The sequence below is a fragment of the Heptranchias perlo genome, chromosome 33 (assembly GCF_035084215.1).
Source record: "Heptranchias perlo isolate sHepPer1 chromosome 33, sHepPer1.hap1, whole genome shotgun sequence".
In the NCBI taxonomy this organism is placed as follows: Eukaryota; Metazoa; Chordata; class Chondrichthyes; order Hexanchiformes; family Hexanchidae; genus Heptranchias; species Heptranchias perlo.
This window is the reverse complement of record NC_090357.1, coordinates 26010152-26032948: the sequence shown is the minus strand read 5'-3', so window position 1 is coordinate 26032948 and position 22797 is coordinate 26010152. Positions and strand designations below refer to the sequence as shown.

The 22797-nt window shown below is 43.9% G+C and overlaps 2 protein-coding genes across 7 annotated transcripts in view; one reads left to right on the top strand and one right to left on the bottom strand.

Annotated features, from left to right (window-relative positions):
- The window catches only part of srpra (SRP receptor subunit alpha), a 39606-nt gene extending 36381 nt beyond the window's left edge, over nt 1-3225 (top strand). The window contains exons 13-14 of the mRNA XM_067971088.1: nt 1693-1791; nt 2726-3225. Coding sequence (XP_067827189.1) covers nt 1693-1791; nt 2726-2854 — 228 coding nt within the window. The 3' untranslated portion in view covers nt 2855-3225. The remainder of the gene's footprint in view (nt 1-1692; nt 1792-2725) is intronic.
- A 5053-nt stretch (nt 3226-8278) lies between these two features.
- The window catches only part of fam118b (family with sequence similarity 118 member B), a 49870-nt gene continuing 35351 nt past the window's right edge, over nt 8279-22797 (bottom strand). For 3 of the 6 annotated variants that reach the window (XM_067971085.1, XM_067971086.1, XM_067971082.1), the window contains exons 4-8: nt 19715-19942; nt 17675-17803; nt 13891-14176; nt 11091-11153; nt 8279-8718 (exon numbers count right to left, since the gene is read on the bottom strand). In XM_067971085.1, the coding sequence (XP_067827186.1) occupies nt 8675-8718; nt 11091-11153; nt 13891-14176; nt 17675-17803; nt 19715-19942 (750 nt within the window). In that variant the 3' untranslated portion in view covers nt 8279-8674. The remainder of the gene's footprint in view (nt 8719-11090; nt 11154-13890; nt 14177-17674; nt 17804-19714; nt 19943-22797) is intronic. The other 3 variants (XM_067971083.1, XM_067971084.1, XM_067971087.1) reach the window with 3 other exon arrangements.

The following is a 22797-nucleotide window of genomic DNA, read 5'->3' as shown; positions in this document are numbered from 1 at the left end:
ACAATAAAGAAACAAAAGATGGGTCTAGAGGAGGTGTAAATGGTTACAGCAGAATAGCAGCGGGAGAGGGAAGCGTGGAAACTGGCAAAGAGGAGAAGGCTCCCGTAGCCTGGGAATGTGGCAGAGAAAGGCAGGTCGACCCCAGGGGTGCGGACCACCTCGCCGACCGTGTAACGATAGGGAATCCCCACCTCAAGCACCAGCCCACACCACCTTCACTCCCAGTGGCTGTGGTGCAGCATCCTCCATGGAATCATGGAAGGTTGCAGCACAGAAGGAGGCCAAACGGCCCATCGAGTCCGCACCAGCTCTATGCATGAGCAATCCAGTTAGTCCCACTCTCCGCCCTATCCCCTTAGCCCTGCACGTTTTTTTATTTCAAGTACTTATCCAGCTCCCTTTTGAAGGCCATGATTGAATCTGCCTCCACCACCCCCTCAGGCTGTGCATTCCAGATCCTAACCACTCGCTGTGTAAAAAAAAAAGTTTATCCTCATGTCACCCTTGGTTCTTTTGCCAACCACCTTAAATCTATGTCCTCTGGTTCTTGATCCTTCCGCCAATGGGAATAGTTTCTCTCTATCTACTCTGTCTAGACGCTTCATGGTTTTGAATACCTCTATCAAATCTCCTCGTAACCATCTCGGTTCCAAGGAGAACAATATCAGCTTCTCCAATCTATAGTTGGGTTACTAAATTATCTTGTACAAAATGTACTCCAGTGAGATTTTTACACTGTTGAAAATAAATATAGCTAAGAAAGCTGAGGTGCCTTTTGGCTTCCTGTAGCTGTCCTGAGACACACATTGCAGCAGCTCCCATCAGTAGGGTCTTTTTGTCAACCTTTCCAACAGCAGATCAATATTCAAACTTGCACTTGGAAAAATGGCCTGCACACGTCTTACCTACATCATTTGCTCCTGAAATGTGTCATCACTGAAGGCTTATTTTACATGGGCACATTTGGTAACTCACTTTCTCAGTATTTCCCTTAAAGCTGTGTTTAGCTTCATTGAGGGTGAGGTATTACTTGTTTTGATTTTCTGCATTGCTTTTATTGGATTTAATTTGTTGCATTTTTTTTGCCATTTTGCACTCAATTTTTACTTTAATATATTTTTCCGCCTCCCATTGAAGACTTTTTTACGTTCAATAAAGTTACAAAGAAACATTATGCTTATGAATGCATTACAGAGGTATCCGAATGCATGTGCAATTACGTTAATGATTACATCGTTTAAGCTACTGAAGGCTATCATGATTAAGTTTAAATCACATCGTTTGTTTAACCAAGTTACCTACACAATTGTCTGGTTAATGTACTAAGTAAATGATTCGGTTAAATGTGGGTACATATTGAATGCTGTATAAATGAGGTTAACTGTGATTAAACATGATTAAATGAAGTATAAACAGAGAAACAGAAGGTCTCATTTCCCTTCAGTGCTGTACCCCAGTGAACGACCTGTCCCCCAGTAGTGTACTCCAGTGTTTTACAGCTCAAAATACTCTCCAGACACAGGCCCAGTTTGGAAGAACAGAATCTGTAATTGTCCTGCCACGTGTTTTACCACAGTAGAAAAAGTTCACATGCTGATTATTACAATTTACTGAAATGCAATAACCCTGCATAAACTAGTTGAAGAAGGGGCTGATTTTTTGTGTGCTTCTAAATACTGACTCTCCCCTCAGGTAAAGTTTAACCAGGCTCTGGCTGACCATTCAATGGCTGAAAAGGCACGGCTGATTGATGGCATTGTACTGACTAAATTCGACACGATTGATGATAAGGTAATGCACTAGTACTAATGGACCTGTGTTAATCTCATGTCCTGTTTGACTAGAATTTAGTCCAACTACAGTGCGATGTAGTGGATGTATTTGTTCACTCTTTTATGTAATGATACCTCAAAACTAAGTTCTTCTAATTTGAAAATTTTCAACTGGTGGTAACTTATTCATGCTGGTTAGCGTAAGCGTAATCATTATAAACTTTGACCTGGACTATGAACTGTAGACGGGAGTTATGTGTGTGCATTACAGCGTGTTAAACATTCAGAATGTAAGTACAGCTACTGATTAGCTTGTGTTTCCACACTGTTCAGCCTTTCCCCCTGCCAGTAATAAACACCAGAAAACCTACAGTGACGTTTCTCTGCTGTTCAACCCAAATTCCAGTCATTTATTAAAGGCCTTCCAAACTCTTCTTCAATTTATTGCATAGTTTGGGTGAAACAAGCAAATTGCCGCAGGTTTGAGATTCTGCAGAATCTGGATTGCCCAGCCCTTCCTTGGCAGTTCCTTCCTTGTCCTGTATATCAACACATTTTCCTGTAGAGCTTTAGAACCCATGTGGACCAGAGGTGTTCAAATTTCATTCTGAGCACTGTAAGGCCTATAGAGTACCAGTGACTCAAACTGCTGCTGAAATAGGGTGGCAAATTCAAGCCGTTAACTTGTAACTTGGTTGGGTTGTATTCTGTGACTCCGATGTTTCTGTATTGTAACTTTACATTGGCCCACGGACCTCCATGGTTTATAAAATAAATGGGCCATGAAGAGAAGGTTTGGCCACCTCTTGTAGACACAGGAGTGTTGGGGTTTGTGGCTGGCTAGTGTCAAATCCCTTTCCAGTGACAGCCTTCGCAATGCACCATATTTATTAACGGTCAGAGTGAGAGGGCTGACTGATCTCGGTGATGCTTACAGGTCTCTCATGTTTCAGGTTGGTGCTGCCATTTCTATGACCTACATCACTGGCCAACCAATAGTCTTCGTTGGAACTGGACAGACCTACAATGACCTGCGCAGCCTCAATGCCAAGGCTGTCGTCAGTGCCCTGATGAAGGCGTAAACACCTGCTTTTCACCGCTGTGTTAATGCAGTCCAACTGCCACTAAATTCTCCTTCCCCAGGCCGTCGCTGATTTCCCCTGCGTATTGGAGGATTATTGTTGAATACGTTATATGGCATTACCTGTTCAAATCGTAACTTTTCCAGCATCATTCAGTCTGCTGCAAATCCCCCCAAAATGCTTTTTTAAAGAAACACATGGACGCACAGCAAAGTCTACCACCTCATCACTGATGGAGAAAAGAGATCCACTGCTTTTCCTTTTTTACCAATGTCTTTAATTCTTAGTGCAATAAACTTCAGTACTGGCTGCCTATGAATTACAGAGAAATTGTAAAGAGAATTTATTAAATAAAGCTGCTATAATTGTCAGCTGTGGCCTTGTGTGTCAGCTGCTAAGTGTCCGTTCCTCATAGGTTCCTGATTTCAAGGTGTGGGCGGATTTACAAGGTACCAGTATTTTGTGTTCACTGTTGGAAAATAGTATCTCAACGGCACTGTGTAAAGATGGAAAGATTCGACGGAAAACTGCAATAAAAACAAAGTGCCAGAAATCCAGAGCAACTCCATCAGCATCAATGATGAAAATTGGGAATGTGCAAGAGGCCATAATTGGAGGAGTGCAGAGATCTAGGGCTGGAAGAGGTTATGTAGGTAGGGAGGGGCAAGGCCATGGAGGGATTTAAAAACGATGAAAATTTTAAAATCGAGGCATTGCCGGCCTGCAAATGTAGGTCAGCGAGCACAGAGGTGATGGGTGAACGGGACTCGGTGCGAGTTAGCATACAGGCAGCAGGATGCGAGGTGGGAGGCCGGCCAGGAGCGCATTGGAATAGTCAAGTTTTTTATTTGTTCGTGGAATGTGGGCGTCGCTGGCAAGGCCAGCATTTATTGCCCATCCCTAATTGCCCTTGAGAAGGTGGTGGTGACAACTGAGCGGCTTGCTAGGCCATTTCAGAGGGTGATTAAGAATCAACCACATTGCTGTGGGTCTGGAGTCACATATAGCCCAGACTGGGTAAGGATGGCATGTTTCCTTCCCTAAAGGACATTAGTGAACCAGATGGGTTTTTACGACAATCCGGTAGTTTCATGGCCACCATTACTGATACTAGTTTTTTAAATTCCAGATTAAAGTCTAAAGGTGGTAAAGACATGGATGAGGGTTTCAGCAGCAGATGGGCTGAAGTAGGGGTAGAGTCAGGCGATATTACGGAGGTGGAAGTAGGCAGTCTCGGTGATGGAGCGGATATTGGGTCGGCAGCTCAGTTTGGTCAAATAGGCCGTCAAGGTTGCAAACGGTCTGGTTCAGCCTCAGACAGTAGCCAGGGAACAGAGTTTGTGGCCGGGACTGAAGACAATGGCTTCTGTCTTCCCAATATTTATTTGGAGGAAATTTCTGCTCGTCCAATACTAAACGTCGGATAAGCAATGTAACAAATCAGAGGCAGTGGAGGGGTTGGGAGTTGGTGGTGAGGTAGAACTGGGTGTCATCAGCAGACATGTGGAACCTGACGTGTTTTCGGATGATGTCGCTGAGGGGCAGCACGTAGATGAGAAATAGGAGTGGTCTAAGGATAGATCCTTGGGATGCCAGAGGTAATGGTGCGGGAGCAGGAAGAGAAGCCATTGCAGATGATTCTCTGACTACAACTGGATAGGAACGGAACCAGACGAGTGCAGTCCGACTCAGTTGGACGAGGAAGAAGAGGTGCTGAAGGAGGATAGTGTAGTCAAAGGCTGCAGACAGGTCGAGAAGGATGAGGAGGGATAGTTTGCCATGGTCACAGTAACATAGGATGTCATTTGTGACTGATAAGGACCATTTCAGTGCTGTGGCAGGGTCGGAAACCTGATTGGAGGAGTTCAAATATGGAGTTGCAGGAAAGATGGGCAAGGATTTGGGAGGCGACAACCAATGGAATATACTTGTTTGAAAGCTGCAACGATTTTTGTTTAGAAATTGAGCCTCAAACTGCAGACTCAGTTCATCGACTAACTCTGCCTGTATTGTACTAGGCTTGCCCTTTGACTTGACCTATCAATTGCTTGGTCGTCCATTATTAACAGGGAGCTGTTGAGCTAGTTTGAACAGTTGGGAATTCCAACCAACCGGACTGTTGACTCAGCTTCCTGCTTATTGGATGAGTTTCACCATTTGACCTCCAGGTGGGAGGAGGATGGCATCTGTGTGCCTCTTTTGAGGGTAAGAACTCTACGAAAATGTATCTGTCAGCTGATTGATGCAGCACTGGCTGTAGCCATGAAGGTTTTCTTTACGGGGAAGGGTATAAAAATCAATGGTTTTCAAACTTTTCTGTTTGGGGAACCCCATGCAAATATCGACACTCGTGCAGCGACCCTGTCCTGACTTCTGAAACAGTTGCCCAGAATTTCCTGGAAAGTTTTGGCATAACAACAGCTCAAGAGTGGAGTTGTGCAGTTTTTTCTGAGGAAATTTGTGTGTAACTGATTTACACCGCTTTTATGCTGAAACGTGTGAATTTCCTCTATCGTTTAGGCCTCTTCCAAGATACGTCCACCAAAACCCTCTCGCTCATTTACATAGCTCTGCGCCCCAAAAAAAAGGCCAGCTGCTGTGAGTTTCCTGGATTTATGCAAATAATGTACTAGTGTAGACATATGCCCAAAAATGTAGGCTCAGCATAGCCCAAAGTCACCTGATATCAGCATAACTGAGATTTCTGGAGTCTGATAGCAACATACTAATACACCCCAAATTTTTCAGACCCCCCTGCTCCCCCCCACCCTAATTCATAAGAAATGGTCTTCCCAATGGGCATACTTGTGTTCTGGATAATAATGGAGGAAGAGGACCAGCTGAGGCAAGAATCTGAGTGAGGCACCATGGCAGGACAGCTCACTATTACGCCTATTGGTGGCGCCGGTATTTATCTTCCAGCACAGACAAATGAGCTCCGCAGGAAATTTCGGCATAAGTGCCTGTTAGCAAGATCGGCACGGAAGCCAGTGTAAATATGTGTAATTTCTATACAAGTGCAATCCAGGAAATTCGGGTCCACTGTCAGCTACCCGAAGGAAATCTGTGCCATCATTGCAGAAAACATTTTTTATTAGTGTACAGTAACAGAAATAACAGCTAGTAATTCAGATATATTCAGTAGTCTGATGACCTCTAGGATTTCCTCATAGACCCATTGAATAAAAATCTAAGGACTTCAAGTTGGAAACGCACGTGCTGAGCAAGCCGGAGTAGCTAATGAGGCAAATTGCTTATGCTGTTGAGCCAGACGATTGCCAATGTCACTAAAACCCCTGCGAGCTTGGTACTCAAAAGATGTTCAGTTTTTTTTATTATTACCTTTCTTCATTGATCAGCATCCTTCACTTGCCCTATCACCACAGTAAGATCAGGTCGTGAAAGGGTGTTTTTAAATGTGTTGGTGCCTATGTAACTCCTTCCCTGGGCTGAGATGTAGCTCTTCTCATTGATGGCATTCTAGTGTTTCGATGCAGTTTTTGTGAAAGAAAATTTTACCTTTTCTTTTGACCCTTCAACTTGGTTCCTCCATATCACTGATACATTTTCCAGCCACTGTGGTTTTCATTGTCTCTGAAAATTGGCTGTACTGTCTGCCCATAAGAGCTAGGAGCAATTACAAGCTTAGAAAACTAATTCAGGAGCATACGTGCTGCAGGTGTAAACCCTAGCCTGATCTGATCTCCAGTGAACCTATGGCAGCAGTTGATACCATCTGGAGGTTGAGTTTGGTATTGGCATTGGCATAGCAAGCCTCCTTGAGATATCAGTACTCATTGGCACTGGTGCTCTTAATTCAGAAATAATGAAGCACCTAATGAGCTTTTCCTTTTAATACTAGACAAAGTCAGTAGGAAGTTCTCAGCATAATTTATAGACAAGAAACTGTATGACGCCAATTACATTTTTTCTGCCTGGTAAATGTGCTGTCTGATGGTCTTAACTCAGGACTCATTACCAAGTACTCCAATATCAGAAGGTAGAACAGAGAGCAGCTGGTACTAATAGGAACATAAGAAATAGGAGCAGGAGTGGGCCATATGGCCCCTTGAGCCTGCTCCGCCATTCAATCAGATCATGGCTGATCTTCGACCGCAACTCCACTTTCCCGCCCGATCCCCATATCACTTGATTCCCTTCAAGTCCAAAAATTTATTTATGTCAGCCTTAAATATATAGCTGAGGCCCAAGCATCGATCCTTGCAGCACCCCACTGGTTACAGCCGGCCAACCTGAAAATGACCCGTTCAACCCTACTCTCTTTTCTGTCCTTTAACCAATCCTCTATCCATGCTAATATATTACCCCCAAGCCCATGAGCCCTTACCTTGTGTAACTTTTTATGTGGCACCTTTTCAAATGCCTTTTGAAAATCCAAATATACTACATCCACTGGTTCTCCTTTATCAACCCTGCTAGTTACATCCTCAAAAAACTAAAATTTATCAAACATGATTTCCCTTTTACAAAACCATGTTGACTCTGCCCAATCATATGATTTTCTAAGTGCCCTCTTACCACTTCCTTAATGGCTCAGCTCATTTTATTTAAGCCTCTGGTTCACAGGAAGAAAGTGATGTGAGATTCCCAATTACAAATCTACTAGTTTTGCTGTCCTGAGCCCTTGCCGACTAGATACAAATGAACCTGGTGTACGTGGGTCCTTCTGCAGCACTCCTGCTGGAGTTATGGGAGGAGTGCCCATGTAACATTAGGGCCCACAGGCTCCACATAGTAGATTTATTTGCAGAAATTAAACTTAGTTAATTCAGAATCTTCAGTTCAGCTTGCGTGTGGTGAGTTGATGACACCATTTTCCAGAGTGGCTGAAAGTGTAGTAGATACTTAACAATTCCCGTGAAGAGGCAGAAAACAGGCAGGGCTACAGCTTCCGGTTCATAGGGGGACAAGAGCACCTTTTATGGGACGTGCAGCGAAACCCTTGCAAGAGGGAACAGCTCATTAAAATACCCTAAAATTACACCACTCGGGTGGCAGTGAGGTGTGAGAAATATCTGTTCCATCATCGATTTCACTCAGACAGGCTATCACGGAATCAAATTAGGCCAGACTTGTGCCCACCAGGAACTGGGCTGAGGTTGCTCAGCTCATTTTATTTAAGACGCTTGCAAACTGATGGGAGAGTGGAGATTCAAATGGATTTGAATGCAGTTCTCCCAGATGTAAAGGGGCAATAGATTTTTCTTACCATTGTTTGTATACAACTAGCTTCTGGTCAAGGTCCTTTCCAAAAATTTATGAACACGTCAATAGGAATTTGCAGCAGGAAACCACGTCCTGTTGATCCATAATGGTGTTTTAAAATTGCATTCAGTTTTCACATCCTGCCTGCGCCAAGGCTGTGCTTCAACAGAATGTCAAAGCATCATCTCCAAAACGGTCATATCATTAATGATTTTTAATGATAAAATAATCTGTACAGAAGTCAGTTATTTTAACAGTACAAAATTGTTACATCAAAACTGAAACTGTACAATTGCAAGAGTTGTCATGACTGGGGAAGAACTCTGTTGATGCAGTCTATAAAAATTCAGCTCACTTTAATGAGCAAAAAGAACCAAAGGAGAGATCGGAGAATTTAGAAGCGGTGATGAAAATGGGAGTGTTTGTAGTACAGCTCCGAGGTGGGACACTCCATTCACCATGTGCTCTCTCTGTGTCAGTGCTGGTAACAAGCTTTGGCCTCCTCGATGGCTGTCAGTTACTGTGCATCACCTGAACCATGCTCATCTATGCATGGTCTGTGTTTCAACAGTCTTATGAAAAGTGAGCAAGCATTCATCTCCCCAACTTTATCTCATCATATGTTTCCATTATCTGGCCTGGGCAGGAGAAAAACAAAAGACATGGTGAGCAGACAGCTCCAAAAGATAATACTTACAATCCACAACACCTACATTTAACCCATACAGTTAAAACACAAACCACCTGGTTTAAGAGGCTAAAATGCAATGGGGAAACTTGCACAGGGCCTTTCAAAGGTATTTCAGTCCCAAAGGCCCTTATTCTTAAATATTCTGAATGTTGACAGAGTCTTGTAACAAATAAAGTGAAGTCCATATAAAGACCTAGCGAATCCCATCACTAAATGCCCATATAGAGTCCTAGAAATTACAGCACAGGAGGTCACTCAGTCCACTGCACCTGTGCTGGCAGTAGTTTTTCCAAATGGAGGTATCTGCTCTTAGCCTATTTCCCTATATCGTTTGTCTTATTTTAAAGGGCGTTATAGTTTCTGCCTCAATAGCCACCTGTGGTGATGTATTTCATGTTCTAATATCCCTGTGTGAAAACAATTCTTCAAGTAAGATTCTGCCAGTCAAAGTTCACTTCAAAATGAACTTGCCTTGTACAGATTTGCCTTTACAAGGAACAGCACCCCCGACCTTTGATAGGATCCTTCTCTCTATTGATAGCAGCTAAACTGCTCATTGAGATTATCCTGGCTGCTGTCTCCTGACTTTGCAGTTCCTCCTGGTACAGCTGCTCTGTGCTCATCATCTTCGGTATTTATTCTTGGGTTTGAGGTATGAACAGATGTTGTTTTGTTTTTAATTCTTCCCTCTTCTCCTGAAGGGGCAGGCTCCTACTGGGGTACAGGCACTGGTTGCCCTTCAAGACCCCAATGAACTTCAATGCTCTTCCCACCAACCTTCCAAGGTCCAACCTTCATAAACCGCAACTCATCCAAGACTCCATCGTCCAGACACTATCTCGCACTAAGTCCCACCTCCCTATCACTCCATCCTTGCCCACCTCCTCGAGCTCCCCAATCAATCAAATTCAAAATCCTTTTCCTAATCTACATGTCCCATTATGGTTTCTTCCCCTCCCGAGCTCTGCAACTGACTCGAGCCTCAGGTACCCACCCTCTGACTCTGCCCTCCTTTGTATTCCACACTCAACGTAGAGCCTTCAGCTGTCTCTGCCCTCATTCTGGAACTCTTCTTTAAAACCTCCCACTTTATTACCACTATACCCACTTTCAAAAGCTTCACAAAACCTAACTCTTTCACCCACCCTTCGGCCACCGCCCTTAATCTTTCCCTCATCACTGCTCGGTGCCCCATTGTCACCTATGTTGAACGCATTATAAAAACACAAGTTGGTGTTCAGTGATCCAAATGGTTCAGCTACTCACTGGATAAACTTGCTGCGACACAGGGGAGCTAACAGTTAACTCCCCAGTCCCTTTCTGGTCCTCCTCAGAAGATGCTGACTGCTGACATATCGTTGCTCAGGTGCTAGCAGCCCTCTGGTAATTCACTCAAGGGGCCATTCTCCATGTGTGAACCTAGAGTGTGTTCACAGGCACACTTTCCGGTAGGGGGTCACTAGATAGTGACTACCAGCAGAAATGTTTCCCTTTCCCAAGCCAGGGGACACCTCCTGGCTGTGATCTGCTCACTCAGCAGACCAGGAATTGAACTTGCAACCTTTTGACTCAAGCGTGACACAGGGCGATGGCTTTACTCACTGGACCACCCGGCAACTGACTGATAATCTGTGAATTTTACGCTCATTGAAGTGAGTGTTGTCAGTGCTGGGCTGGGGGTGGGGTTGAGGCGGGAGGAGTGCAACGAACAGATGGTTTTCCACCTGGTGTTAGTATCAGGTACTCCCAGGTAAAGGTATAGAGGGGTTTGCAGAGTGAAGCACCCATTACACTGCCCAAACAATGCAACTGAGTTCAGTATGGAATCTGCTGAATATAATTTAAAAGCTGTCGCACTTGCCCCCTACCTGGCATATCAACTAGAATCCCAAGAGGATGAAAAGCAGAGAATCTTAGCTGAACATAACACCCAGATAGGAAGACTAACTACCTTGTAGGGTCTTTGATTGATAGCATCCCTCACTCACACACACAACCCCTCAGACACTGCTGGGGTTCTTTTAAAGTTAGGAAGTTTTTAAGGAAATTGTTTTTAGGTCAAAAGAGAACGGAGCTATTATTCAGGTCCCCATGAGGTCAGGACAATTCCCCAGGGCCGATCGAGATTGGACCAGTTTCTAGTATGTCAGAGATACCTAAATGTCTCTCCAAAACTGAAACATCTTCAGATGTTTTTGTACAGAAATGGCACTGTATAACTGCACCATATAAATGCAAGTTGTTGCTTTTGGTCACATTTTTAAAAACATCACACAAGGTGAAGACTCAAATATCCTAGTGATGACTCTGAACTCATACCTTGGCTATTCGCTGTAAAAGGACCATTCTTTAGTGTGTGGCCAATGCTGGATGCCCCTGTCACTGACACAAATGGAAAGGTTCAATGTAGATTAGACACAAAGACAGTTAACAGTTTCCTGCAGCAACGCTGCTCTACTCCAGGACTGAAGTTACTTTGGGAATTTATAGCACTTTGAGTCAACATTGAGCTAATGAGGTGAAAGAAGTCATTCTCAGGGATTAAACACAAACATTTATACTGTGTGCCAACGTCAAGCACTCTCAGGTCAGACATAGTACGGGTCAGATGCAGAGTAAAAGTGCCTCTAAGCTGCCTCAGCCCCAACCTCAGAAAAGCGGCCCCTACTACACAAGCATGACGTTTGGCTTCCCTCACCGGCCCTCAAGGTAACTCACACAACGGCTTGGATTTTTGTGGCCACCACCCGGCTCGCTGGGGGCGTCCACCGGAAGATTGGGCAGCAACTGCCCACGATTCTCTGCTCATTCATCTCAATGGGCAATAAACTGTGGGCAGGGTGTGCCCGAATTTCTGATAGGCATTCCTGGAGGCTGAGCTCTACATCCAAACACTGGAGATGAAAATCTAGGATGGCAAGTTTAGTGCCAATCTGTGGACAGTTTTGTTTTATTCTGTGAGCTTGTGCTTACAAGAAACTTGTGAAAATATTAAAAGATTATTGACAAAGATATACCGATGGGACCAAGGGCGGATCACTTCAATAAGGATGCTGAGACACCCCATCTGTCTCCACTTCAAGTGGCTCAAGTCCATGATTTCTCTCCTCATTGAAACTGTTTTCCAGTGGCAAGGGAAGGTCAATTATTCCTCCAAACGAGACAGCGTCTCAGGTTGTAGTTAAGCTGCTACTTTTCCACTGAGTCAAAGTGATTTTTGGACACCAATGTAAAAGTGGTAATGTACCTCAAGATTACAGAGTGCACTAAGGTCCTGAATTGATAGATCCCCTCGCAGCAATTTGAATGCAGTATAATTCCAACTTTATTGGAGGACTGAGGAGTTTAAGAAGTTACAGAAAAATCATATACAGTTAACTAGCGTACAACAACTGGAATAACATAACTGAAGGTTCAACTGCAACCAAGAAAAGATCAGCAAGCTGGTTTGAGCATGGCCCTGGTCAAGAGGGAGTGTTGGTCTGAGGATCCTGCTCCAAAATCTCACCATTCTGATTCAGACCATCACCAGCTGGCAGTGCCAGCCAGGGTTGAATTTTTAAAATTTGCCAATTTTCTCTCTTGCTCATATCCCCTGCAGGCACGACTGGGTTCCACAAGTGCTGATTACCCTCTGGTGTCTCTGGGAATTTAGCCAATTTAAGTTTGAGACAGATGGTGTTTCTCAGTATCCTTATGTATACAATCCACCCATTGCTCAATAACAACTTCATTACTAATAATTTTAATTTGAGAGTCTCGACAACAAGTATTGTCAAGCTCATAGAAATATAGGAACAGGAGGCCATTCAGCCCCTTGAGCCAGTTCTGTCATTCAGTTAGATGATGGCTGATCTCTGCCTCAACCCCATATCCCTTGATACCCTTTCCCAACAAAAAAGATTGATCTCAGTTTTGATAATTTCAAGTGACCCTCGGCATCCACAGCCTTTTGGGGAAGAGTTCTACTCTTTTTTCCACTCTTTGCATGAAAACATGCTTCCTGATTTCACTCCTAAATGGCCTAGCTCTAATTTTATTATGCCCCCTTGTTCTGGATTCCCCCAACAGAGGAAATAGTTTCTCTATATCTATTCCATCTAATTCTTTAATCATTTTAAACACCTTGATTAGATCACCCCTCAACCTTCTAAACTCAAAGGGAATACAACCCATGTTTATGTAACCTCTTATAATTTAACCCTTTAAGCCTGAGTATCACTGGGTATATACAGTGAATCTGCATTGTACCTCCTCCAAGGCCGATCTATCTTCCCTGGGGTTTGGTGCCCAAAATTTTACATAGTACTCCAGACAGGGTTTAACCAAGGCTCTGTACAACTCAAGCATCACTTCCACACTTTTGAATTCCACTCCCCTTGTGATAAAAGCCAATATTCCATTAGTCTTTTTGATTACTTCTTGTACCTGTGCACCAATTTTTAGTGATGTGTGTACATGGACACCCAAATCACTTTGCCTCTCATCTCTCACTATTAAGATCTTTCTCAGATCCAAAGTGGATGACCTCACACTTCCCCACATTGAACATCTGCCCTAGTTTTGCCCATTCATTTAGTCTATGACCATTTGTAACTTCCTCCTCCCATCCACACAACATACTGGGCTCCTAACTTAATGTCATCTGTAAACTTGTATATCCAACTCTCAATTCCTTCATCCAAATCATTAATATATATGGTGAAGAACTGAGGCCCCAGTACAATTCCCTGGGGAACACCACTCATCACATCCTGGCAATCAGAGAACTAACCCTTTATCCCTACTCTCGGTCTCCTACCTTCCCACCAATTACCAACCCTGGTTCCTTGACCATGGAGGGTGCAGGAGGAGATTTACACACCTGAGCCTAATATTGTCTTGCCTGATGTTCCCAGATGCATACCTCCAGCAGACATTCACCGCACAGCAATCAGAAGCAAGAACCCGGGCCGAGTTTCCCATCCTATCCCATTCTGGAAGCTGCAGTAGCCCAATATGTCCCCAAACAGAATTTATTCCCTGCAAAATGACATGGCCCCATTACTGTGTTTACTGCAACCTGTGCGGTTAGTTACTGGATTAAGGTCACTGAATCCAACCTTCCCCGACAACATACCTTGCCTGCCTTGTGAACAGATGGCATTGGTCAGTCGTTCGAGGTATTCTGGCAGGTCGTAGTATTCGTCCCCGTAAGAGATTACTTTAATTCCTTTGTCCAGCATATTTTCACGAAGTTTTTTAAACTCATCCACGTCGTCCCTGCGCACCAGCATGAAGTGTTCGAGGTCAGACTTGTTTCTCACCGCTTCTAGGAACAGCGACTGGAACGTCGTGTCCTCCACTGTCCGGCCACAGCCGAGGAAGACAAAGGCCTTGTTTTCATACAGCTTCTGAATCTCCCTCTGCTCAGTAATTAAAAGACAGATGTTTACAGCAGCACCTACTCCCTGATGCACAAGCTAAATTTACAGTTTCCCACATAATCTGGATCAAATCACAAACGTTCACATTTGCAAAAGTTAAAACATGAACAAAACGAAGAGTGTCAGTCTTTTATATTCTCTCCTCCTCTCCTGGAGGCTGTGGCTCTTGCTGGGGTATGGTTGCACAAGTGCCCCCCAGGTCCCAGCCCATGTGACCATTGTTCCTGTATGAGCCTCAACAGTTAGCGTCAGGGGACTATTCAACTGTGGGTGGATCACAAGCATGTCCAGATCCTGTCCATATCCGATATCCACACACACGCACTTTCCCGCAGGAGACTCTGGACAGTGATCAGGATCACACAATTTAGTGATTTCCCCCCCTTAGCACAGGGCAGATCAGTAGTACCACCCACACTGCTACCATGGCCAAGATCAGCCAACTATAACCTAATCCCCAAGTTTCTGGTTTAACTGGCTGTGTACCACACTGGCATATTTACCCACTTTGTGGGGGGGGGGGGGGGGGGGGGGAAGGAGGGAAACTTGTTGACCAGATGGTTTCCATCCCAGGGTTTTAAAGGAAGTAGGTGAGCACATTGCGGATGCCCTAACTATAATCTTTCAAAGTTCTCTAGATTCAAGAACTGTCCCTCTAGATTGGAAAATTGCGCATGTCACTCCGCTTTTTAAGAGAGGAGAGAGAGGGAAACCAGGGAATTATAGACCAGTTAGCCTAACATCTGTTGTGGGGAAAATGCTGGAGTCTATAATTAAGGATAGGGTGACTGAACACCTTGAGAATTTTCAGTTAATCAGCGAGATCCAGCATGGATTTGTGAAAGGTAGGTCGTGCCTGACAAACCTGATTGAATTTTTTAAGGAGGTGACTAAAGTACTGGACGGGGGAATGTCAATGGATGTTATTTATATGGACTTCCAGAAGGCATTTGATAAAGTCCCACATAGAGACTGTTAGCTAAGATAGAAGCCCATGGAATCGAGGGAAAAGTACAGACTTGGTTAGGAAGTTGGCTGAGCGAAAGGCGACAGAGAATAGGGATAATGGGAAGGTACTCACATTGGCAGGATGTGACTAGTGGAGTCCCGCAGGGATCTGTCTTGGGGCCTCAATTATTCATAATATTTATTAACGACTTAGATGAATTGTAAACAATTTTACAACACCAAGTTATAGTCCAGCAATTTTATTTTAAATTCACAAGCTTTCGGAGATTCTCTCCTTCCTCAGGTAAATGTTCAGGATCTCCTTGAAGATCCTGAACATTTACCTGAGGAAGGAGAGAATCTCCGAAAGCTTGTGAATTTAAAATAAAATTGCTGGACTATAACTTGGTGTTGTAAAATTGTTTACAATTGTCAACCCCAGTCCATCACCGGCATCTCCACATCATGACTTAGATGAAGGCATAGAAAGTCTCATATCTAAGTTTGCCAATGACACAAAGATTGGTGGTACTGCAAGCAGTGTAGATGAAAACATAAAATTACAAAGGGATATTGATAGATTAGGTGAATTTGCCACAGTTTTGCCCATGGAATTCAATGTAGGCAAATGTGAGGTCATCCACTTTGGACCAAAAGAGGGTACTTTCTAAATGGTAAAAAGTTAAAAACAGTGGATGTCCAAAGGGACTTAGGGGTTCAGGTACATAGATCATTGAAGTGTTGTGAACAGGTGCAGAAAATAATCAATAAGGCTAATGGAATGCTGGCCTTTATATCTAGAGGACTAGAGTACAAGGGGGCAGAAGTTATGCTGCAGCTATACAAAACCCTGGTTAGACCGCACCTGGAGTACTGTGAGCAGTTCTGGGCACCGCACCTTCGGGAGGACATATTGGCCTTGGAGGGAGTGCAGCGTAGGTTTACTAGAATGATACCCGGACTTCAAGGGTTAAGTTACGAGGAGAGATACACAAATTGGGGTTGTATTCTCTAGAGTTTAGAAGGTTAAGGGGTGATCTGATTGAAGTTTAAGATATTAAGGGGAATAGATAGGGTGGATAGAGAGAAACTATTTCCATTGGTTGGGGATTCTAGAACTAGGGGACACAGTCTAAAAATTAGAGCCAGCCCTTTCAGGTGTGAGATTAGAAAACACTTCTACACACAAAGGATGGTAGAAGTTTGGAACTCTCTTCCGCAAACAGCAATTGAGCTCGCATCAATTGCTAATTTTAAATCTGAGATAGATAGCTTTTTGGCAACCACAGGTATTAAGGGATATGGGCCAAAGGCAGGTATATGGAGTTAGATCACAGATCAGCCATGATCTTATCAAATAGCAGAGCGGGCTCGAGGGGCTGAATGGCCTACTCCTGTTCCTATGTTCCTTTGCTAATCTGTTGCTATTCTGACCCACGTGAATTTACAGAGTGGAGTATATCTGGTGCATTGTGATGACCTGCTCTGCAGGACATTTAACAACACTGCATTTAGTTTATTATGAGTTTTTGATCTACTGTGTCAGAACATGTACTGGGGAGAGAGAATACAATATACATTTATATTCCACTGAAGCATCCCACAGACAACAACTTGCATTTATATAGCGCCTTGAACTTAGCAAAACGTCCCAGGCCGCTTCACAGTAGCATTATAAAAAAAAAATTTTGACAACGAGCCACATATTAGGACAGGGGACTAAAAGCTTGGTCAAAGAGGCAGGTTTTAAGGAGCGTCTTAAAAGGAGGAGAGAGAGGTGGAGAGGTAGAGGTTTCGGGAGGGAATTCCAGAGCTTAGGGCCTAGGCAGCTGAAGGCACGGCCACCAATGGTGGAGCGATTAAAATTGGGGATGTGCAAGAGGCCAGAATTGGAGGAGCGCAGAGATCTTGGGGGGTTGGAGGAGGTTACAGAGATAGGGAGGGGTGAAGACATGGAGGGATTTGAAAACAAGAATGAGAATCAAGACTCTCTGATGCACTGCTTATTCGGGATGAACTGGTTTTTATTCCACAGGAGTTATAGAAAGCCGATGACTTCAAGAGCAAGTCAAGGCATCATGAAGAATTGCTGTACAGCACCAAAGATGGATATATAGTACCAAGGTTGCAAATATAGTATTTAACAGAATTAGACTTCCGCTTTGTGGAGTCGCTTCATGATGCTTTGACTCACCAGACACAATACATCTGGGAGCTATGAGGCTGTCATCAATTGAAGCTTCAGCTGACATCAAAATAATTTATATTAAAAAAAACCCATACCAATGATTCATCATGCATTGACTTCCCAGATCATGAGTGGTGACAATTAGAGGCCAATCCATTCTCCACAGGAAGGGAGGAGGAAAAACAATCATTTGGGACAATAAGTCGAGCAGCATCTCCTGGAAAAGCTCCCAGTGACATCCCAGTAGCAGACTGCCAGAGCGATCTCTCAGCTGCGCCCTTTTAGATCATGTATCCAATGGTATTTCAATATCTGCACTAGGAAAGTAACAGAAAACTCACCATTACTTCTGTATTACGCAACACATTCTGGTAGCCCAAAGGATGTAGAACGATCCCGCTGGGGTTAGTGTAAACGCCATGGATGTGTAACACACTCATCTTTCGTTTCTCCTGTGCCCATTCCAGTACCTACCACAAACAGAAAAGAGACTAGCTCTTGTAGCCTGTTAAAATATATGTAGCAAAACAAAAACTGCAATTGCTATACGCATTGTCTGTTCATTGACACAAGTCCACTTTTTTCTGCCCAATTCATCTCAATAATTTATCACTCCAGCAAAGATAGAATTAATATTTTTACTGCTGTTTCAGTAAAGATGCCGTAATCAGGTATCAGCTACCGTAAGTTTTTTTTCAAATTGCAAAGCTAATTTTCACAACCTGTTGTCTATTACTTAACATGTTTTGTTTATACTGTAGACTTTGATAGCACCCTGCTGCATCCAGATACATCCCCTGCACCTCTCACATTTGGGCAGAAAGACTAAATGACTGCTTAACCTTAACAGAGCTTCAGAAAGTGCTCGGTGACTGGTCCACTGACTACAATAAACAGCAAGCTAGGGCTGCTAAGAACTTTACGTTAGGCACTTAGAGGCCTTTCCTCTGCCTTTCCAGCTTCTCTAGACTTGGGAAAGTAGTGTAGAAATAGTGGCATACTATAAAGAAAGGGCATCGCATGACTAGGGAGTAATCCTTTAAACAAAAGTATTCACAATAATGAACAGAATAGATTTTCATAAAATATTAAAATAATATTAATGACAGTGTACTTCAGGTTGTTGTGTTAGTTCCTCATGTTTCAGGTACCAAATTTCCACACCCATGAGTGCAATGTACAGACGTCACTTTCTCTGCGACCTGAACTAACAGAAGCCATCAGCTCCCACTGTTTAAAAAGAAATCGCTGGAAATACACAGCAGGTCTGCCAGCATCCCAAAAGAAGGAAAATGGTTAACATTTTGGGTGAAAGCCCTTCATCAGAACCAAGAAAATGAAAGTGAGAGAAACCCTTTATCGGTCTTACTAAAACAGGGGAACAGAGAACAAAAGGTGATGGTCAAGGCAGATATACTATTACAAGAAGTTTAATGGTCTGTAAACAGAAAGAGGTGAAGGTGCCAAATGACATACAAAGCTCAGCTAGGTCAAACCATAAAAAACATTAGAAAAGCAGAAGGTGAGTGAAAGAGCTCCAGAGATCCAGTACCGAAAGCAAAATACTGCGGATGCTGGAAATCTGAAATAAAAAACAGAAAATGTTGGACAAGCTCAGCAAGGGAGGCAGCATCTGTGGAGAAAAAAAGCAGAGTTAACGTTTCTGACGAAAGGTCTTCGACCTGAAACGTCTTCGATCTGAAACGTTAACTCTGTTTCTTTCTCCACAGATGCTGCTTCACTTGCTGAGCTTTTCCAGCATTTTCTGTTTTTATTCCAGCGATCCTATTTTCAGTTCCAAATAGAAGTCTCCAGCCAAAACATTAGCAGCTTTTCAGATACGGAGAGACCTGCTGCGTACTGCAGCATTATCTATTTTATTATGACAGATTTCCACATTTCTTTGGATCAACAGAGTTCCCATTACACTTCCCTGCACCAGTTCTGATGTTGGCAACTTTCTAACTCCCTCCAAAGCTGCCTACAGCTACCCAAATTCTAGATTTTTTTTGTTACAGCTCTGATATGTACATCACTGGCAAGTTTCAAGAGAAAAATAAAGCCACCCATGGTTCTTTCACGAAAGAAAAAGAGGGAGTGGGAGTGTGGGTAGTCTCACTTTATTTTGTGTATGTAGGTCTTGCTTTTTGGCATACAGAGACCTCACTTTTTTTTTAAAAAAGGTATGGGGAGGGGTCTTACTTTATTGCTGTTGTATGGCAGAATCACATTTCTGTGTAATTACATGCTGCCCACTCACTGGCTATGGCGCGTGTATCTGGCCCCAGCTCCAAAAGGTTGAACATCCCTGACCTAGGCCACCATGAGCTGATCCAAATTGTCACCATTTTGTAGGCGATACTGCATTCCATCCACTTTACCTTTTTCTCATCCGTGAGGTCTAAGGATTCTAATTCTGTTCCTCGGTGAGTTCCGTAGATTTCCAAAAGATTGTCGAAGTTGGTGGTTAAAACTAGGGTTCCATTCTCCATCAGCTTCAGGACTGATTGCAACAGGTGCTTCCCAACATCATCCATCTTGGACTCGAGGTCATCAAAAACCTCATACAAACAGTCTTTGAAGAAGGTTGACCGAACATTGCTAGTGCGCTGTGGGGGATTGGACAAGGATCAATGGAAGCAGTCATGCACCAGAACGCAAAGCAAGCACACGGGCCGTAACAAAGCCTCAGATACACCACAGGACTTGCAAAGAATTGTCTTGAAGAATATCCCATTACTCATTCAAAGGAAAATACTATTGTTCCGGGTTTTGGGGGGGGGGGAAAAGAGGAAGAGACAGGGGAGGTACGTGTGCAAGAGAGCGAGACCGATAGATCGATCATGCTTTAAAATTGTTGGTTTTAAAGGCAAACTTTCTAATCTTGCAGCAACGCTCATCGTGATTTGTTTTGTAGATATTTTTAACACTGCTAGCAAGATTGATTTCCCTTCTCTAATTAACTGAAATGTTTGCATTTTTTACAACTCCTATTTGAGAGAAGAAAACTTTTTTTTAAAAATCCAGTAACTTTCTAAGATGTTCTGATATTTTGCACTGGGTGGGAGATTCAAGTCCTGCTCAGTCGGTTTAGTGAGCAGCTGCTGTCAAAGTACAGAGACTGATACCTTTCTCATTTTTGGATCTCAATCTCACTCAGCCGGTCTAGAGTTTGAGACTGAATCTCAGTTCTGGACCTGTATTCAGGAGTGAAAAAAAAACTCCAGCCTTCATATATTCACAGCCTCTGCTCACTAACTCAGCTCATCACTGCCTCCACCAACCACAAAATCTCAGGGTCTCCACCAATCCAACTATTCTCGTCATAAGAGCCATCCTTTCCAAGCTTCTCTCCACGGGTCTTACTGGGCCATGCAGTCCATCTCTTGCTGCTGAAAGCATAAAATTTATGTGCGTGGGTATTTAATCCCTACCCACGGGCCCTAAATGATCCCAGTTCAGGCCAAACTGATTTGGAGGGAAAAAAATCCATCAATCCCTGATAAATGACATCTTAGTCATGCAAGATTTGGTAATCCGTTTCTATACGGCAGTGATCCTCACTAGCTGCCAAGGGCCACAATCCCAAGCAGTGTATTACTTGAGGGCCACTCCCAGTGATGCTCCAATACATTAAATCACGGGACACAGGTCTGATTCCGCACACGGTCAGCTCCTGATTTCACACATCACCCTGGGGAGTTGCTAAGTGCAGATCAGGCACTGCACCACAGGACAGCACATCAATTTCATTTATGTTAAGGTCTATACAATGACTTCTAAAAGGAATGCCAGAATATTTAAAAGTTTAAAATGCAGCTCTGCACCATGATACACTTATACAGATTCATAAACACAAATAAATTCATAAGAAATACTATTAAAACAACAAACCAGTAAAAGGTGGCACTCAAGTGAACAAATCTGCTATGGTGATGAAGTGACGGTCATGGGCTCACGCTTGTGGTTCTCTAAAAGAATGTACGCTGGGTGGGGGACTTCAATGTCCATCACCAAGAATAGTTCGGTAGCACCACTACTGACCGAGCTGGCCGAGTCCTGAAGGACATAGCTGCCAGACTGGGCCTGCGGCAGGTGGTGAGCGAACCAACACGAGGGAAAAACTTACTTGACCTCGTCCTCACCAATCTACCTGTTGCAGATGCATTTGTCCACGATCTGATCTGTTGGATCAACCCTGGTTCAATGAGGAGTGTAGAAGAGCATGCCAGGAGCAGCACCAGGCGTACCGAAAAATGAGGTGCCAACCTGGTGAAGCTACAACACAGGACTACATGCATGCCAAACTGCGGAAGCAACATGCTATAGACAGAGCTAAGCAATTCCACAACCAACGGATCAGATCAAAGCTCTGCAATCCTGTCACATCCAGTCGTGAATGGTGGTGGACAATTAAACAAATAACGGGAGGAGGAGGCTCTGTAAACATCCCCATCCTCAATGATGGCAGAGTCCAGCATGTGAGTGCAGAAGACAAGGCTGAAGTGTTTGCAACCATCTTCAGCCAGAAGTGCCGAGTGGATGATCTATCTCGGCCTCCTCCCGATATCCCCACCATCACAGAAGCCGGTCTTCAGCCAATTCGATTCACTCCACGTGATATCAAGAAACGGCTGAGCGCACTTGATACAGCAAAGGCTATGGGCCCCAACAACATCCCGGCTGTCGTGCTGAAGACATGCTCCAGAACTAGCCGCGCCTCTAGCCAAGCTGTTCCAGTACAGCTACAACACTGGCATCCACCCAACAATGTGGAAAATTGCCCAGGTATGTCCTGTCCACAAAAAGCAGGACAATTCCAATCCGGACAATTACCGTCCCATCAGTCTACTCTCAATCATCAGCAATGTGATGGAAGGTGTCATCGACAGTGCTTTCAAACGGCACTTACTCACCAATAACCTGCTCACCGATGCTCAGTTTGGGTTCCGCCAGGATCACTCAGTTCCAGACCTCATTACAGCCTTGGTCCAAACATGGACAGAACAGCTGAATTCCAGTCGTGAGGTGAGAGTGACTGCCTTTGACATCAAGGCAGCATTTGACCAAGTATGGCACCAAGGAGCCCTAGTAAAACTGAAGTCAATGGGAATCAGGGGGAAAACTCTCCAGTGGCTGGAGTCATAAATAGCACAAAGGAAGATGGTAGTGGTTGTTGGAGGCCAATCATCTCAGCCCCAGGACATTGCTGCAGGAGTTCCTCAGGGGAGTGTCCTAGGCCAACCACCTTCAGCTGCTTCATCAATGACCTTCCCTCCATCATAAGGTCAGAAATGGGGATGTTCACTGATGAGTGTCCAGTTCCATTTGCAACCCCTCAGATAATGAAGTAGTCCGTGCCCGCATACAGCAAGACCTGGACAACATCCAGCCTTGGGCTGGTAAGTGGCAAGTAACATTCAGACCAGACAAGTGCCTGGCAATGACCATATCCAACAAGAGA